We start from the raw sequence: 19595 nt of genomic DNA on the forward strand, positions 1-19595 counted from the left end.
CACTTTCAACCACCATCTTATTTCTATCTCTCTTCTTTCCCTCTCTCCCTCCCTCCCTTTTCTCAAATGTAGATTTTACAAATAACCCAGTGAGCCAGAAAGAACAGCCATTCTTTTTCTTCCCAGACAAATAATTTTCCTCCTCATTAAAGAGTAAAGAAATAGACTACTATAACTTCTACCTTTAAGACACCAATTTCTGACCAGGCTGTTTTTCTTGCACACATAGCCGTTAACGGACAAAAAGGAAGGTGCCAGATAAAAACAGAAAAGAAACAAGATGCCCAGTTAAATTTGAAATTCAGATCAATAGCAAATATTTTCTTTTTGTATAAGTATGTGCTGTGCATAATAAAAAAATTACTTGTTGCTTATCTGGAATTCAAATGCATTGGGCGTCCTGGATTCTTGTTTGCTAAATCTGGCAATCCTAGCAAAAGGGAATATTCAATTACTTAGTTTAGATATTTTCATAGCTTACATACCACTAAGCTTGCTTTGTCCTGATTTTTTTTTTTTTTCCTGAGGTGGCTATATTCAAGAGAAACTGAGACCCCTCCTATGAGGGCAGAAAGTTAACTATACCCACTCCCAATGCAGGCACACACCCAGATCCCAGACTGGGAGTGGCCCTTCCAGTCAGAGCTCCCTCCATCTGTGTTCACCATTTCTCTAAGTCAGTGGTTCCTCAAATTTAGCATCAATCACCTGAAGGGCTTATTAAAATGCACATAGCTATGTTTCAGAAAGCCCCAGACTTTCTGATTCAAAGACCACACTTGGACAACCACAAATCTAAGGACATTGTATAGAAATAAAACCCTTCCTCTTCCCCATGGGCAGACAAGAAACTAAAGAAACTGCTATGAGGGGTCTCCTTGAAGGTTCAGTGTAGAAATGGTGGAATAGAATAGGTTTCAAAAATCTTTGTCCTTCTTTTCAGCCTTTTAAATTCTTTTCCTGGCTTCATTTATTCCATCATTCCATCTTAAACATTAAAATAAGTTAGAACAGTGTTGCACTGGGCTAATCCTACAGGAAGGACATCCCTGACAAAGAGCAGTGTGTGCAAAGGCACTGTGCTGAGGCAGGGCATTTGTGTCCAGGGTCAGTGTCTGGGGTCAGTGGGGCCAAAGGTCAAAAGCAGAAGGATGCCAGAAGACAGAGCAAGAAAGAGGCTGAGACAAAATAGGGAATGGACTTCTATGCCAAGTTAAGGAACTTGTGCTATTGTCTTCAAAGCCAACCATGTGGAATTAATGGATATTTTAAGAAACGACTGAGGTGATAAAATTTGATTTTTTAGCAAGATAATTAATTATTAGCAAGAGAGAAGATGGACTCACCTCAGGAGAAAACTGGTAGCGGGGACCTATTTAGAGGCATCATTAGTTTAGCAAGACATGGCTGGAGCTTGAACTGAGAAAGGACCCCCACGGAGGAGAGGAAAGACACATAGATACAGGGGTTCACTCAGAGGCAGACCTGAATTGAGCTGGTGAGTGATTATAGGAGCAAGAGGGGTGGAGGAGGGTGGAGAGGGAAGTACAGTCCCCAGGTTTCATAAGCGTAATTCAGTGAAATATGGAAGCTACATTCCAAGGAAGTTTACATGCCCTATTTTACAGATGAAGAAAACAAAGGCTCTGGAGGGGGAAAAAAAAAAGGCAAAAAAAACCTCAATTCCAAAAGTCAGAGTTAATGACGGGGCTGGGATGTGACGGATGTGAAGAGCAAGAAATATGGTCTATGTGGACATGCTGTGCAAGCCATAAGTATAAAATTCTGTCTGGTATAATTCCTTCAAGAGTCAACTCAAGAAAGAAGTTGGAGGTGAGCCCATGTTTGAGAGACAGTCTGCTACCATCTTCTAAATGGTAGGACCAGAGCCATAAAAGGAGATGAAAAAATCGGATAGGAATGGATGAGATTGTGTCTTAACATCCAGAGAGAAGAGAATGTCATGAGGAAAGGAGGGAGATTCTGTGCAATCCTGTGTCAATAGTCAGCCCTTTTGCCCATTACACAAGTCACTGTTTTAGTCCTTTTCTGCTTTCTGGAAAACACACCCTACAGGTTTATGGACACCTGTGTGAACATGAACACACATGTGTGCAAACACACATCTTCCCCAAATTACACTCAGAGAAAATCACAGCCATTGAATGCAGACTCCTTCACCTTCCCACAACCAAGCTGTAAGGGTTACCTGAATCCAAACTGTATGAGGACAGGAAATTCACTCTCTTTTTTCATTTTTCTTTACCAGAGTAAGCTATACAACATAAAATTTATCATTTTAACCATTTTAAATATGCAGTTCACTGGTATTAAGTACGTCCAAACTGTTCAGCATCCATCTCCAGAACTTTTTATTATCCCAAAGAGAAACTTTACCCATTAAATAATAACTACCCATTTCTTCCTCCCATCAGCTGCTGGAAACTTCTATTTTCTGTCTCTATGAATTTGCCTATTCTAGGTACCTCATATGAGTGGAATCATACAATATTTGCCCTTTCATGTCTGACTTCTTTCCCTTAGTATCATGTTTTCAAGGTTTCCATGTTGTAGCACATGTCAGAAATTCATTATTTTCATTAAAGCTGGATAATTCTTGATTGTACGTATGCACCATATTTCGTTTATCCATTCATCCCCTGAGGGACACTTGGGTTGTATCCACCTTTTGCCTATTGTGAATAATGCTGCTGTGAACATGGCTGTACAAATATCTAATTCCCTGCTTTCTAATTTTTGGGTTTTGGGTATATAGCTAGAAGTGGAATTATTGGATCGTATGATAATTCCATTTGTAATTTTTTGGGGAACCACCAAACCCTCTCACAAGGGTTGCACCACTTTACTTGCCCACCAGCAACACACAGGAGGGTTCCAATTCAACTTCTCTATATCTTCGCCAACATTTGTTATTTTCCTTTTTAAGTTTTTTTTTTAACAATAGCCATCCTAATGGGTATAAAGTCATATCTCACTGTGATTTTCATTTGCATTTCCCTAATGACTGGAAATGTTGAGAGCCCATGGTTAGATGCCACAAGGTAGGTGGTGACACCTTAACTGTCTGTGTGTTGTATGGCCTGAGGGCTTTTTCCACCCTTGTCAAGTGGAGATCTAACATTCCCTCTGGTCATACCACATGCTAATTGCCTCCTAAAATTCATCCTCCTCTTCTTCCATGAGAAGGAAACATTACACCAGCCAGAAACAAAGTAGAATGTTTCTGTGGTCACAAAGAAAAACTCTGGTATTTAAACCACATTTATTGTGTAGTTTCTGTCATTTGCAGTTGAATCCAATCCAGAATTCAGGAATTCTGAAAATAGTTTTTCCTTCCTTACTTTCTATAGTGATGTAATTTGTCATTCTCCTTGTCTTCAAGACTCATTCTTTTATCAGTGCTCAAGATTTGCTACCCCTCACACCCTCTCCTTTTCCCTAACGGACCTCACTTGGTCAGTCAACTCCTGGGTCTTCCTTTCCTCCTCCTTTAGGAGCACCTGTCCTTCAGCATTCAAAGAGGTTTTTCTCATCTTTGAAAGTAACAACATCCTGGGACACCTGGGTGGCTCAGTTGGTTAAGCTCCTGCCTTTGGCTCAGGTCATGATCCCAGGGTCCTGGAATCGAGTCCCACATCAGGCTCCTTTCTCAGCGGGGAGCCTGCTTCTCTCTCTGCCTCCGCCTGCCACTCTGCCTGCTTGTGCACTCAATAACTATCTCTCTCTCTCTCTCTTTCTCTGTGTGTGACAAATAAATAAATAAACAAAATATTACAAAAAAAAGTAACAACATCCTCTCCAAATGTAATTCCCTTTTGTTCCCCCACTTCCTCCCTCCTTTTCTCTTAACAACATCAATAACAACACCTAAAAACAAAACAAAGCAAAATCCTTTTTGAAATAATTGTCCACATTTTTTATATTCTTGCCTCACCTTTCTCCCCCACAAACTAGGGCTTTACCCCACAAAACTGTTCTCCCAAGGGGATAGAAGATATTTTTGTCACAACTGTTCTCCCAAGGGGATAGAAGATATTTTTGTCACTAAGTGTAATCTTACTAGATCCTTTAGTAGCATTTGACACTTTTATTATCCCTGCCTTCTCCAAACACACATAATCTGACCTGATGTCATCAAGTTCTCCTGGCTTTTCTCTGTAGCACTCACCCTGGTTAACTTATGCCTAATTGGCTGCAACATCCTCTAGAAGGCTCCTTTGCCTCTAGTCTTGCCCCCATTTTAATTCGTTTCCCACACTGTCACTAGAATAATATTTTAACATTTTTAAGTAATCCAAATAATGTTACTCAACAAGTAAAACTACAAATCTGATCATGTTACTATCAGAGATGCACTTTCTTCTCTTGATATAAAATCTTTACAATAGGAAACATAAGGCCATTCAAGCTCTGACCTCTGCCTACATGTCTACTTACACCTCTTGTCTTTCTACCTACATTCCTTCTCCACCATCCCCTTAAGCCCCCAAACCACACATACACACTCCATCTAGCCAGATTGAATATTGGATTCATGACTCCTACCACACTCTTCTGACTCTAGGCCTTGGCATATGCAGTCTCCTATACTTGTAACATTTCTCTCTCCTCTTACCTGGCTAAATATAGTCACCTTTGTTTCTCAGCTTTCTCATCTCTTCCTTCTAGAAGAATTTTCTGACCTGAAAAATCTCCTAGCTGCTGCCGTAGCAAACAGCATTTCCTTTTATCTCAGCACGTACCATGTTGTGTTGAATTGTCCACTTCATTGAGTAGAACTCTGTTTTGTTGTTGTTTATGGCTTGCATACAGTAAGGTATGAATACATCATTCTGGAGTGGGTGAGATATAAATGTAAGTAAGAACATGGCCATGCCCTTGGGTCTATTATGTTGCTTTTTTAAAATTTTTGATATTATTCACCTTGATGATATGGAGATTACATGTCTGTATCATTTGAGGATGACATAAAGCTGGTGGCAACAGCTCATCAGAATCCAAAAATAATCTCAGTGGATTTAAATAAAGCACCTGAGACGCAGTAAAATACTTAGAAGAAACATTTAAAGAAAATTAACTATAAGTAAGAATAGAAGAGGTCTTACATAATAGCATTTTTGTCAGAGGAATGAGTATACAACATCAATATGGGCCAATAGTATGATATCTCTGGAAAAAAAGAAAAAAGTAAAGAATACAATAATAAAATGAACCTATGAAACTATAAAGTCCAAAATGTGATAGGTAATAGTCCATGCCCCACTTTAGCAATCAAACTACATCTGGGAGAATTTGTCTGGTAATGCATTTTAGTGGATCATTATCAAACTAGGGCATGTTCAGGAGATAAGGATCAGGATGATTAATGGTCTAAAAGTTATGCCATATGATAATCATAAGAAGAAGGAACTAAGAATGTTAAGATAAGTAGGTTCATGATAGTCATCTTTTAGAAAGAAGATCACACAATATTCCTTATATTTTTGAGCAACTCTAATTGACAGAAGTTAGAAAGAAGCAAAATTGCTCAACATAGATTCATTAGGATTATATTCATCTGTGAGTAATAGAAACCTAATTAAATAAGGGCTTTTTTTTTTTTCCCTCATAAGTGATAGTGAGTATGGGTACATGTATTCTAGTGCTGGTACAACTGCTATGTCGTCTTGAATCCACGGTGCTTTAATTAGATTGAGCCATATGAAATTGCTTATACTCAGCTATTTTTGATTTACCAAAAGTCTATTTAGTTCAACCTAAAAGCTTCCTTTCTTTTCATTCTTTTCTTTTCTTTTCTTTTCTTTTCTTTCTTTCTTTCTTTCTTTCTTTCTTTCTTTCTTTCTTTCTTCAGTAGCCTCCGCATCCACGCATCCAGTGTGGAACCCAATGCAGGGCTTAAACTCACAACCCTGAGATAAAGACCTGACCTGAGATCGAAAGTTGGATGCTTAACTGACTGAGCCACTCACATGCCCCTTTGCCATTAATATGTATTGTTTGTCCTCCTGTTTCCAAGCTGTTTCCTGGATCTCCAGGTAGCATGCCATTCTCTTAGTTAAGAGGAATCAGCAATAGTAAGGCTTCCTGAGTATAATACTCAAAGTGCCAAATAAACTTGTGCTTACATTCCACTAACCTGAACTGCATTACATGACCATACTCAGCTATAAGGGAATTTTGGTGGTGAATATTTTGAATGTGCACATTCCTGCCCTGAACAAATTTAGAACACTGTTTATACAAAGAAAGGATAATAATTTATTCTGAGGTGATATCGAAAGTATTTGCCAGAATAGTGTTTTCTCACAGAGTTTATCAACTATAGGAAGGGGTGTTAATTATTTATTCTCTATTGTATCTGAATAGTAGAATCATCTGTAGTTATTTCAAAGTAGAAGGGACTCTGCCTATACTGACCTATTCAATGAGAATTTTTGTAAGCCATTCCGGGGCATCTCCACAATCTTATAACAATCTCCACAGGTGATTTTGACAGGCAGCCAGAACTGGGGACCATAACATAGGTGGTTAGTCTCTGCTCGCTGGGAATCTCTGAAATTGTAAGGCAGAATTTGGCGAACATCATTCACATATGATTGCTGCCTTGGCGGGGGGAGACTGAGAAAATTCCATGATATCTCACAACTCTAGGAGTCTGTGAAAAAGCTTTTGTATTTGATGATTAAATTATTTTGGCCTTGACAAGTCTTCAGCAGTGCAAGAAAGTAATGAAAAAATGGTGACAAGGCATTTAGATCCTTCTATTAAGAAGTGTGAGGGGGAAAGGAAGGAGAAATGTAGAACAATTAATTAATTCTTATTTGTTTTCAAAATTAGGAAATGGTTTATCCAACTGCAGATGTCTATGCATCACCAGTTGTACTAAGAAAAAAGCTGTCAATTAACTTTCTCCATGTCTGGGCCAAGTTTCTTGAGTGTTTGGGAGGAGAGTCAAATGCCCTAGTGGACCACTTTGCGGAAGAAAGAAAAAATAGATCTGAAGAAGTAGATCTGAAGCTAAGAAACACCCGGTCACTTCATCTTCTCCAACTAAATACAATCCATCCAGTCACTTCCCTCTTTTCTTAGATCCACACTTCCCCTGTCTGTCTCACTCCTGCTGGTGCCAGTGCAGGTTCAGATAGCCATCCCACCCTCTGTTTAACTGATCTATTGACCACTAGAGCGACTATTTCCTTTCTCGGGTAAGTTTAGTCATAAATATTGAGCTCATCCACCACAACTCAGGTTCCTACAACATATGTTTTATGACTGATTATCACCTAGAGGAATTGCTAAAATATGGAATCACAGATTCAGAGTCCCAAAAAGATATTGTCAGAAAGAAGGTATCAATTAAATCTGATAAGACAACATCAGAAGGGATAAGTTCTGAGACCAGGTTTTGTACATATAGTAAAACACCAGAAGCATAGGAAAAGGAATGGTTGAATTGCCAACAGCTCATCATAAGTTGACAGGGTCATATGGCTCCAAAAAATCCGTAAAGGGATCTCATGCCATTTTCCCTCTGTCTTTCTCTCTCTCCATCCTTTCTTTCCAGCCATAAATTCTGAGAGTTGAATTTGTGCCAGGTGTTGTGTGAGGTGATTTGGGATGTAAAGATCCATAAGGCGGTCCCTGACCTCTAAGAGCTCAGAGTCTAGTAAGGGAAGATAGACACGTGAGCACATAACTACACGTGTGTAGTTGTGTGGGATGGATGTTAAGAATAGAGGTTCGTATAAGAGATATGGAGGCATAAAGGATGAAATGAGAGGCTTCAGAGGGATGCTGAGCCTGTAATTTCTTCTTGAATTATAACAAGTGTTTTTGAGGTAAACGAAGACAGCACTCAGCAGAGGGAGCAGTGGGCACATGTGCTGTGAGGATGAGCCCTCGAGCAGTCCAGGGAACAGGAGTCAAAGGATGAGGAGAGGCTGGCAATCCCAGGCCAGCTCGCCTTGAGTTCGCTCTCAAGCCGAGGCGCCGCCATGACGGAGTGGCCCTGGCTGGAGCGGAGCCCGCGCGACTTCATCCCGGGACCCCGGAGGGTGCTGAGGGACTGCGATTCTCCACCCTGGAATCTGCCTGGGGCGCACTTCCCCGCTCACCGGACAGAAGGGGGTGACGGAGCTTGTAAACGCCCAGTCAGGCTGCGGGTGCTGCGGGTGGAAGAAGCGGCCGGAAGATCGCTGGCAGGGCACGGCCCTCGTGAGTCGCCCTCCCTGCGTGTGTACACCTCTCCTTCCTGATTGTAAAACCCACACACGTGCGCATGAAAGTTCTCCAGAGGATCAAGAAGGAAAAAGTCACGTGGACGACTCCTCCACTTTTCACTTGTCATAAGCATTTCTCATGTCATTAAAAATCCTTCCTAAATGTTTTTGTTCCTTTTTTTTTTTTTCTTCATGGTGAAGGTCAAACATGATCAAAATACCATTTGGGGGAGATTAAGAGAAGTATGAAGAATGTAGCATTTGGCTGGCCGCCTTTGGGGCTCTCCCGGCGTCCCTTTTTGGGACCCTCATATGTCATTTGCATCCCACTTTCCCCTGTACCTCATACCATCTGTATGTCACATCTGCCTGCTTTGAGCATGTTATGTTACCATGAATTTTGCAGTCATAAATTCTCCACCATGTGATGGGAGGGTAGTTGATCTCACCAGGCTTGACTGTTGGGCACTTCTGTTGTGATTCTTGGTGCCAAAAAAAAAAAAAAAAAAGCCGTAGGTTTTCCAGTATCTTTCCAAAGAGCTGAGACTTCATTCCCTTTGGATTCGGAACCAGGAGGGATCATATTCTGTAATATTTTGGGCTACTCAGAGCACAATGGGAGAAGTCTTTAAGAAGAATACCGAGTAAACAAAATAACCGTAGAGAAAAGGAATCAGCATCCTTAGTATGGATAATAATCTAGAAAATAGGAGAAATGCTGGAGATATTTAACCTCTTGGAAAGAAAATTTGAGGGAAGAGGGGGGGAAATCACTTTTTCAAATATTAAAATAAAGGTCATGTTGAAGAAGGTTAGACTTGTCCTGTAGGTGGTAGTATTTATATCAATCATAATACTATAGATAATATTTATTGAGAACTTACTATGCGCTAGGCAGTGTTCTAAACACTTAATCTGCAGCAACTTATTTAATCTTCAAAACAGACTTAAAACTAAGTTTCATAATTATCTCCATTTTATAGAAGAGGAAAGGGAATCACAGAGGCTGACTGAATTGCCTAAGGTTTCAAACTAGAAAGTGGAAGAGACAGGGTTTGGACACAGGTGATCCAGCCACTATGTTATAATGTCTCTCTGGACCTAGAGCAAATGACAAGAATCTATAATAAGACAGATTTTCCTTCTCCTTTTCCTTCCTCCTCTTTCTGTCTTCCTGGAATCCAATGGTCAGGTGAAATAGACTATCTGCAGATAGGCATGTTCCCCCTTATTGGAGATAGAAGCCAGGGGACCACTGCAGCTGCACTGTTGCGATACCAGAGCTCAAGGAAAGAGACTGAAATCTTGAAAGTTTCTCTGGGCTTGAGCTGATTGTGACTCTGGGGCTGGCAGACACAGCAGTGTGAGTACTCTGGGGAACCCTCAATGTGAGTACTTCCTGAGTTAACTAGAGATTGCCCTGGGAACAAATTTGCATGGTAGCTCTGTTCCCCATGTGCCTTCTATCCTGTGTACCCCCCAAACAGACCAAGTTTTCACTCCTGTATGCACTGCAGGAACTGAGCTGGCTTGGGGAATGGAAGCAGCCTCACTTCTGCCTAACGTCCTAGCTGCAAAATTGCTATCGAGATTCTCAGCATTGAGGCTTTGTTGCCCATGAGAAGGAGAGCAACGGAAGCGTCACTGCTGGCTGACTCTTGGGGATGAGAAGTGGAGCCTGAACAGAAGAAAAACATGCAAATTTCACACGAGGGAGTGGAGCTCCTTCCAAGGCTCGCCATCCCTTAGTGCTCTCTAAATCTAGCTCTATCACATTCTTTCTTGACCCACATTCAAGTGGCTCCTGAATTTCTTTTCTACGATGGATCAGTTAAGAATCCTCATCACTCCTGATTCCCTATACCTCAAATGCTGTTAATCCTTTTCCCCCATTCTAAGGGTGCCTTGTAAGGAATTACATGCATAAATGGGTATGTGATGTAATAGATATGATAAAGCATGTCGTGTTTGCGTGCACACACACCATTCACACATTCTAACTTTGGTCATCTGTCTGTGACTGTGTCTATATTCTTAGCCTCCCGCAAGCAGAAACTGCTTCCGAATACTTTCTTCTAGCATCACTATCTTTCAAGTGCTATACTCAAAAAGACTATTTGCAGAATTGCAAAATGTTGAACTTGAAGTGAAACTTGAAAATAATTTTCAAGTTTCAAAATAAACTTGAAAATTATTTTAGTCTGACTTATCTATTTAGAGATGTGGAAACTGAGGCTCATAAAGAGGAGTTGCCTAACCCAAGACCATAGAACATTTCAGATGACATTAGAGGTATAATTTTTAAGCGTGGCCACATATTAGAACCTCTTATAGAGCCTGAATAAGACTGATGATGATATTCTGATTTTGTTGGTCTGGGATATGGTTCAATCTTTGGTATTTTTATAAAGCTCCTCAGGCAATTTGATACACCAAGTTTGAGAACCAGTGATTTAGGGAAGGAAAATATTGCAAACAAACACACATTGAACTTACCCCCTAAGAACCTTATTGGTTCTGAGAAAGGGTCAGGAAGTGTGGAATTGCTGTAGGCTGCTTGACCTGGAAGAATCGGGATCCATGACAAAGCAGTTATCTGTTCTCCTCCATGAGAAAAGCTAAGAACAATCATCACCACTACCGTGGGGATGCAGATAGAAGCAGCCAGGTAAGCAATCATCCTAGAGCATTCAGGAGACAGCTAGTACACAGTGTGAGCCTAAGAGAAGCTATAGCCCCTTTTGTACATAGGGCTGGAAACAGAAATTGATGGATTGGAAGAAGGCTTGTTCCCCAACTGTGGTATATGACCAGAGGAGAACAAATCAGTCATGATGCATTTTTATTATTCTAGGAACCCTAACTTGGGTGTGCTGAGTGGGTAGCAAATGAAAGGGCTCTCAGAAGGGAGATTATCTTAGATCTGCCCTGAGTTATGAATCCTTCACAGAGGTCCTCTGTCTTATTTGTCTCATCCGGACCAGGTGCCAGAGCAAATCCCTCTCTGGTCTTATATAAGTGTCACCCCACCTGGCTCCCCTTACCTTCTTTGGCCCTCTAGTTGAAGGCAGGGCAAAAAGGAGGTGGGTAGGCTACCAGACAGGGTGGCATCGGGCCAAGAATCAGCTACTAACTTGAATGACAAAAGACAATTGTCACAAAGCCAACGAACTTACACCAGCTTGCATCATCCACATACTAACTGAGGGCACAGCAAACATGCATGAGCCCCTTCTTGGCAGGAGACAGCAGGGAGGAGCAAAGGCAGCACCTCTTATGTGTTATTAACACAGAACTGGAGTTGCGCACCCTCTCCCAGTGCTCTCTAGATAAAACAAGGACCAAGGGTTAGTTGCTTTCTTGCAGCCCACCATCATTTCCACAAGAAACCGGAAGCTGTGCCATTCACTCTTTGTCCTTGCTCCTGGCATTCCCGCTGGTGCTTCTGTATGCTATTAAAAAGGATGGCAAACCAAGTCAAATCTTGGAAATTCTATTGTCTTTGGTCTCATCCTTTAGTTTGTTTTAGTCATTGATATATTTATTGCCACCACCCACAACTATACACAGAACATAATAGGCACTCAATAAACACTTGCTGGGTGATCGAACCAATAAACACATCCACAGCTACAGTCTGTGTTGGGTTCGAGTTTGGTGGTACCACCAAGATAAAGCAAAGGCAGCGTCTCTAGGGAGTAGATCTGAATGAGCCACTGAAGCCCAAAACAACCAGTTCTTTGAACAGTCTTTTATAACTGTGAAGGCAATACTCTTAGAGAAGAAAAAAAAAATCAAATTTAGTAACCTAAGATGTCCTTAGTAACAGTGCTAAAGAATATGTTTTCCAATATTTGATTTCTTAGCTTGACAGTCTCTCTTGAAATATTCTCTTCTCAGCACCGAAAATGTGAATCTTTGTTGGTTTGTTTTGCAGTTTGCAAATGACTTACAGAGTTCTTCTGGCAGGGTTTCTGTTTTTCTTCTTGCAAATAAACAAAAGGCCATCTCTCTAATATGACTTAAGTGGGGGAGTATCTGTGATCTGTCAGGGTTTTGGAAGGAGGAGGAAAGGAGAAGAGGACCGGAGAGGGAAGTAGAGAGGAAAATGAGGAGAACTGGAACAGGCAGAACAGAACAGAAGCTGAGTGAAATGTGGACAAGGGGCAAAGGTAAATCAGATATGGAAAATTAGAGTGGCAGGGATATCAAAGAGCTGAAGACTCTGCAGTCAATCCATGGGGTCCCGGATACCCTTGCTGGGGATGGCTGAACTCGCCCACAAATTTGTTGGCCCCTTCTGCCTCCTGCTGTGCCCTATCATCTGGGCTCCTTGTGAACTGAGAAGACAGACTTTCCCTCCTTCTCCTGGGCAAGCCTGCATGAAGCACAGCAACCCCTGCCAGCGTGACCTAGATCTGTCAACTGATCAATTATTGTTCCCGTAGAGGAGAAGGAAGAATGAAAGGAGGAAAGAAAAAGGGAAATGGAGAAAAAGAGGAAAAGGGGAGAGAGGGCAGAAAGAGGGAGGGAGGGTGGGAGGGGGAGAGACAGAAGGAGAGGGAAAGTGGAGGAACACACAGATCTTTTAAGTTTAAGCAGGTGATAACGGGCAGGCTTCATCCAGAAGGGTGCGTAAATAAATACAGAAATATATAAAATGAAATAGGAAGCTCTCAGAGATTATTGACCAAAATCGCAGTCAAAGCAGAAGATTGAGTCCTCTTTTCCCCCCACTTTTTCTAATGCAGGCTAGAGCTGTTTTTACCCTCTAAAACTCCCAGCTCTGGCTTTCTTCTCTGACCCTCCTCCTTTCTGCCACCCGTCTACCCCTCCAGCCAACATTGCACCTCCGTGCAGAAGTCTCCTTTGACAAATGAATGGGAGGCAGGCCTCCTTCATGCTCCGTCCAAAGCCCCTTTTCCCTTCCCCAGTGCGCTTGGGAGCGGTATGGAATGGAAGCATCCACCACCAGGAGAGGAAGGCTACAATGGCACCGCAGACCCCATCTGACCCATATATCATCAATTACTTTATATTTGCATGTTTCCATCTTTTATTTTTAATCTGTTTTATTGAATTTCAAATGACTATAGACATAAAGTAAACATTTAACAAGCCAATAGAGCAGAAAGGAAGTAAACTGCATAAATACAACCAGTCTCAGCATGGAGTTCCACTTAGCACCACATGTTTGGAGTGTTACAAGCATTAATGAGTCCTTACAACACCCAGGGGAGTTGCTCCCCAGCCTGGCAGGCAGGTGGGGAGACAGGCTCACAGAGGGAAAGATTTTCCCCTGCAGAAAACATAGGCAACTTTGAGCTCAGATGTGCCTGCTCCCCACTGAGCCTTTCCCAGGCCACCAGAACTGGATTGGAACCTGCAGGCCATGCTCATGGGAGAGTTTGAAGAGTCTGTAGGGTCTCTGTTGAGGTCAGATATAAAGCAGAGTTTGTTTGCACGTTTGGCATTCTAGTTGGTGGGTAGGAGCAGGCCATGGACTCCAAACCAAAAAAACATGGAACAGGGCCAACTCCCAGATATGATGATCCCACCCAAAGTGTGTTCATCATGAGTAGACAGACATGAAAAGATGCTGCAGATCTTGTCAGCATGTGTCTCCTTACATGCCAGAAGCATGAGGCTCATGTTGATTTCGAAATGTCATCTGTTCTTAGGATATTAAGAGGGATCCCGGCATCCCAATGGATCAACTGTGGCTGAAGGCAACAACGGTTTCTTTGGGCCATCTGTGACCAGTAGATGATCCCAGCCCAGGTCACTGTAACTCTAGATAACCAGAATGCAGGCATGCCAAGGACAGAACCCAGACATTCCAGAACGGAGCACCTGAGCAGGAATGCAGGAGAGACCATCTCTTCAAGGACACAGTTGAGCACCTCTAATACCAGCATTATGGGAGAGTCTTACCGAGAGACAACAGAAGTCAGGGGCTAGGCATCCAGCTGATAAGAAGACATTATTGGGGTTATATTCGGCTTTAAAAATGTCACAAAGGAAGAACCAGAACCAGGACGAGGCTTGGCACCTGGTCACTAAAGCTGCAATCCCAAGAATGGTCTTTATGCAGCAAGACCTGCTGGCCAGTGCTGGGACTCCCCGGGCACTCTTGATGAAACGCTCAGAAGACTATCGTTGAATATGAAGGAGGAAGGTATGCTGCGTTTGCTGCACTGTGCCCTCCTTGCCTCTAACTTGCCCCGAGTCGGCAGCAGCAAGCATGGCAGCCAGGGTTTACTTTGTGAGGCTCCTCTGTCTCTTTGCCCAGAGTTTTTTTTTTTTTGGGGGGGGGGGTGGGTCATGCTTGCAAGTACCCATGATGTTTACATCAGGCCCAGGGTCCCATCATCCCACACCAATTTTTCACTTTCCCAGTAAACATCGTTATGGCCTCATCTGCCTCCCTCACACCCCTAAAGCAACACCCAACTCAGGCTGCTGCTGGCACCCAAACATTTCCTGTGAGTAGCAGGAAGTTGGCGGATCTGCCCAGCTGAACAGTGTCCATGTCGTCAGCGCCGAGTGAAGGAGAGCGTGAACTTAGCCCCCACGGTCCTTTCCCTTCTGCTCTGCCTGTTTGTGTCTCAAGTGGGTAGATATAAGTTGATGTGGGACGTGAGGAGATGAGAAAATTTGAAAGGTAAAACAGGATCTAGTCAAGCTCATTGGAAGGTGTTAAGGGGAGCATTAATCCTTCGAAGGAGAAATGGTCCGGTTTCTAGAAAGAGAAGGGCTGCAGCACTACCAGCCGTTCCTTTCAGAGCCTCTCAGTGGCAGAAGGTGGGCGGGTGTGCTGAAAAGGACAGCCGCCTAATCCAGCTTCCCCAGCTCCCGTTCCCAGGAAAGAAGAGCTGCGAGTTAATCAACCCCAGTGCAGTCTTCTTAGGGCCAGAGCCCCAGGGTGCTAATCACCCCCTCCCTCCTGCCCATCACTAATCAGTGCTGATTCCCTTGGAAATTCCCTCCCCCTCTAAGCTGGATCACGGTTGCTGGTGGGGTTGGGGGGAGGAGAGGGTCAGAAAGGGGTCCATAATCGGCCACTAGCCCTGGACACCTTTTTAAAGAAGGCAAGAAACCCAGGAAATAACAGCTCCGGGAAGAGCCAGCTTAAAACAAAAACAGAGAAGAAAAAATTGCCTTGGAATGTGTACTGCATTCTAACTAGTCCCACTGGGTCAATGCAATAGGGGTGGATTATTGCAGGCAAGACCCGGGCTGCCTCAGTAATTCTGCAAGTTTGATAAGAGATAGCTGGCAGACTCCAGCCTCCATCCCCCGAGAGAGAAAACAGACATCACCTTTGCCAGTCCAAATGGCAAGTGGTGTGGGGGCTTTGGGGGTTATTCTTCCTTAAAATTGAGCAGCCAGTTTTATGATGACGCATTGAAGCCTATTCAGAGCTGGCTCAAGGTGGGAAGCACAAACAAGACCATTATTCTCCCAAGGAAAGTCAAATTTGGCAGAATGTGAGGAGGTCTAAGATAGCCCTGTCAACTCTCTCCCCCCACCAAGCTAGGAACAAGATCACAGAATCAGATTTCACCCTGGAGAATTTTGTACCGCAACTTTCTACGCGTCTATTTAGGGATGATTCAAAGTATGAGCAAATATTATGCTTCCATGCATTTATTTCTGAAGGGGGAAACAAAATCACGTATGCTAATTTATATGTAAATTTAGTATGGCCCTGGGGCTCCTGGCATGCTGCCAAGAGGGCTGTTGCTGGTGGAAGTTTGGCCATTGTCTCCAGTTTGATGTATATATAGATAAAGGAGACACGACCTGCGGACAGATGGAAATTATTGGGGACTTGGGACCTTCCTTTTCCCTTCCTCTGACCTTTCACTCTGCCTTCTGTCTACTTAGTTTTCATTTCTGTTGTTAGCATCATAGAAGCCTGTCCCTGAACTCAGTTTCCCCACTGCTAGTGTTGGAGCTCTGCTCTTCTCAGGTGAGCCCCTAAGTACCAAGAACAGGAGGGGTGAGCACCCTGCCCTGCGCACACATGCATACACATACATGCACACACGCACCATTGCTGCTCCATATTACGTAAGAGGAGTCAGTCAAGGATGCCTCCAAGTTGGCTCCTTTACTCTTACACGCACCAATGGTCCCATAGCAGAGGAGAGAGATACTGAGGCCAGTGTCTCTCTGAGGCTGAGTGCAGCAGACGACATCAAGGATATCCTTGCAAAATCCACCACTGTGAACTTCCTTGTCATTGGACTCCCATCCCTCCAGCATTCCTTGCCTTCCTCCTTAAGCCTCAGCTGAGGGTACACGCGCATTTGACTCTTCCCAGCCTGGTCCTCTGCCCACGTCGTGTGGGTCTGTATGGTAGCCACTGCAGCCGATGTCAAAGGGACAGAGGCAGCCCCCAAAACCTACCCTCAGAGGGGGGTCAGCAGGACCAGAGGTGGGGACAGACAAGACCCTGAGAACTCCATACTGCGGTAGAAGAGAACGAGATGGGTGGAATTCCCCATCCTTTTCGCCCTGTGAGACTGAACTTTCCTCTGGGAATACAAGGCACAGAACTGAGCTTCCGCATGGGATCCTGTCTGTGAGCTCTGCTGGACCACCTGGGGAAAGTTTCTCTGCCCGTCTCAATCTCTATGAGTTTAAGCACCGTTAACATGAAAAAGGCAAGTCAGACCCTCCGGGGGACTAGTGGGTTTGAGCAAGCAGGTGAGCAGATGATACCGCGGCTGGAACGTCAGAGCTAGGACAGAGCGTGGGGCTGCACGGTGCAGCAAATGCACTCAAGGTTGAAGCAGATTCCAAATGTACCCAACACAGCACAACCAACATCAAAGGGTGCCTTGGGCCAGAGACCAAGCCCACCCTCCATGGCCGCCCCAGTCCTTGGCTCCCCCACCCCAAAAAACAAACAAAATTAGCATTCGACTCTTCTTGCCTCTCTCTCTTCAACTTGGAAAATCTTTCCTGAATTTCAGATCCCCCTGAGTGTTCCCATTGCCTTTTATCAGCTTGTTGTCCTCCCCGAAACCTGCCGCCCTCACCAAAAACACACCCCCAAACCCATTAAAAACTAATACAGTTGTCCCCCGCTGCCGCAAATTGATTCATCCCTTCAAGCTGGGTCTCTGACCAGAATCTTACACGATGCACAGTTATCTGATTCTTCCTAGCCTGCATTTTTCAGTTGCTCCTTTTAGAAGCTTTGCAAGTTTACTGGCCGATATTTAAAGTTTCCTCTTGTAATTTCTTCCCAGTAGCATAAGCAACATTAGCAACCCCGCTGCCCTCTGACTCTGTAATTTTCCCCTGCTTATATGTGTGCTCTGTTATGTATGTGTGCAAGAATGTACATAAAGCCGGGGAGACCAGTACATAGCCACGCACCTAACAGGAGCGCCAGACACATTTTACTTATGCATATACATTCCCCCATTCCGGTAGCAGCCAGAATCAAATCAATATTCTCACAGCCTGGTAGGGAGAATGAAGTCCCAGCCATGCTGTTTAAACGCTCTCTCCTCCACCTGCAAACCGTGCAGCACAGCCGACTCAGGGAGCCTGCGAATCATATAAAGCACACTGTACGGTTCCTGGGTCTACTGTAGGCAAATCAATAGCAAGCTCTTACCTTGAAAGAGAAACAGAGCAGCCAGCCCCGTGAAGATTGCCCAAGAGATAGAATTGTGCATTTTTGCCTGAATGGTTTTCATGATTTTTTTTTCTTCTTCTTTTTCTTCTTTTTTGTCAGGTTCGGTTTTTTCTTCCTTTCTTTCCTGACAGATTGCGTTGCTCTCAAGCTGTTGGAAGGAGATTTAAATCCACTGTTTTGCTGAAGGACACAACAAGAAAGCCGAGGGTGTGAGAGAGTGTGACTTCTCAGTAATTATCTCTACTCATACTCTGGCACTGAGACACATCGTACAATCTGGCCCTGGACAGCCCTCCTACAAGCTGCAATCATTGGTTCTAATCCAAGGATTGACAGAGCTACAACACACGCGCGCCGACACACACACACACACACACACACTCACTCAGGAATCATTTACTGGGCAAATCAGGCTAGCTGATTAAAGAGACAGGAGCCTGGAGAGATGGGATGATAAATGCCACTTTGCCCCTTCTATATTACTTTCATTTTTTAAACTGACAGTCTCAGAGCCCCAAGCATCAAAAAATCCCTTTCCTTCTGGCATTCCCTGGCCTCCTGAACTCAGATTCCCTCTGCACTGGAAAAATCCCATAGCCAGCAACGGCTTACGGGAAATTTTAAAGGGACACTTTCATGCTCAGTGAAACTTGCAAAGATGAGTCAAATTTCATTTGTTGGTACCTATTTTCCTCTCTGATGAAAATATCACTCAATGACAGATTTTTTTTATTCCCTTCTCTCATCTTTTCACCTTTTCCCAATCAACCTCTTACTTATTTGCTTTGAAAATAATAAATAACTTTCTATTTTCTTCTACTGTCACTCCTGTTCAGAATACCTGTATTACTCCTATTTTTCATTCACTTAATTTATTTCCTAAAGCCATCCATGTGTATGAAATACCATGGAAAAGGACGAGGCTTCTGAGGTCTTTGGAGAGCTGCCGTCTGAATAAGGAGAACCTGCTCCAAGAGAGGACAAGCAATGAGTTTATTCTCCGTGCCTCAGTCAACCTACATTCATTACAAAGAGTAATATAAGTCCTTGTGGCTTAAACTGCAGCAAGACAGATTGAAGTTAGATAGGCTGAGGACTTTTGGAGTGTGGATTTTGTATATGGTTATAAAATGTCTTCAGAGAGTTGCAGACATTCATCTTATTGGTGAGGGGTAAAAAGAAAAAATCAGACAGAAGTAGTCAAATGGGCATAATGACTTCTAGAGGGACTTCTAACTCTAAAGGACCTGGAGGTTAATGTGAATTTTTGGTTTTTTCTTATGGGAAGGAAGTTACAGGATATGAATAAACTTCTGGAACACTTAACCCCTCAAAGAAACTCTGCTAGATGATTTTGACAAATATATACCATCACAATGCCTCGACATACATTTTTGAAATATTTCTTCCGAATCTCCACAGCCAATTACAACATTTCCTTGTAACCCCTATAATAACAGTAATGCATATATTCCTGAACTGCACAGAACAAAAGTACTTCTTGTCCATTTATATTTAAGAGCATACAGGCAAAATGGGAACAGGTCTGCCATCCTGTGCAAGTCTAAGTGGTGCGTTCACTCTGCATTGTGTGTGAAGAGGAACGGTGGCCCCCGGGAGGTGTGCAGCCCAGCGACAGCATGGAAGGAGCGCTGAGCTTTGCTTATACAAACCGAAGGACCGTGGGTAGCTCATTT

At 43.3% G+C, this 19595-nt stretch overlaps 1 protein-coding gene and 1 non-coding gene across 3 annotated transcripts in view; both read right to left on the minus strand.

Moving 5' to 3' along the window:
- The window catches only part of NTM (neurotrimin), a 964245-nt gene extending 945958 nt beyond the window's left edge, over positions 1-18287 (minus strand). Inside the window, exon 1 of one of the 2 annotated variants that reach the window (XM_046017351.1) lies at positions 17878-18287. In XM_046017351.1, the coding sequence (XP_045873307.1) occupies positions 17878-17959 (82 nt within the window). In that variant the 5' untranslated portion in view covers positions 17960-18287. The remainder of the gene's footprint in view (positions 1-17877) is intronic. The other variant, XM_046017356.1, reaches the window with a different exon arrangement.
- Positions 3037-3162, minus strand: LOC123950213. The gene has a single exon (XR_006820203.1). It is a non-coding gene; the product is annotated as a U6atac minor spliceosomal RNA (small nuclear RNA).
- Positions 18288-19595: the final 1308 nt, after the last annotated feature.

Source organism: Meles meles, chromosome 8, assembly GCF_922984935.1.
Source record: "Meles meles chromosome 8, mMelMel3.1 paternal haplotype, whole genome shotgun sequence".
NCBI lineage: Eukaryota > Metazoa > Chordata > Mammalia > Carnivora > Mustelidae > Meles > Meles meles.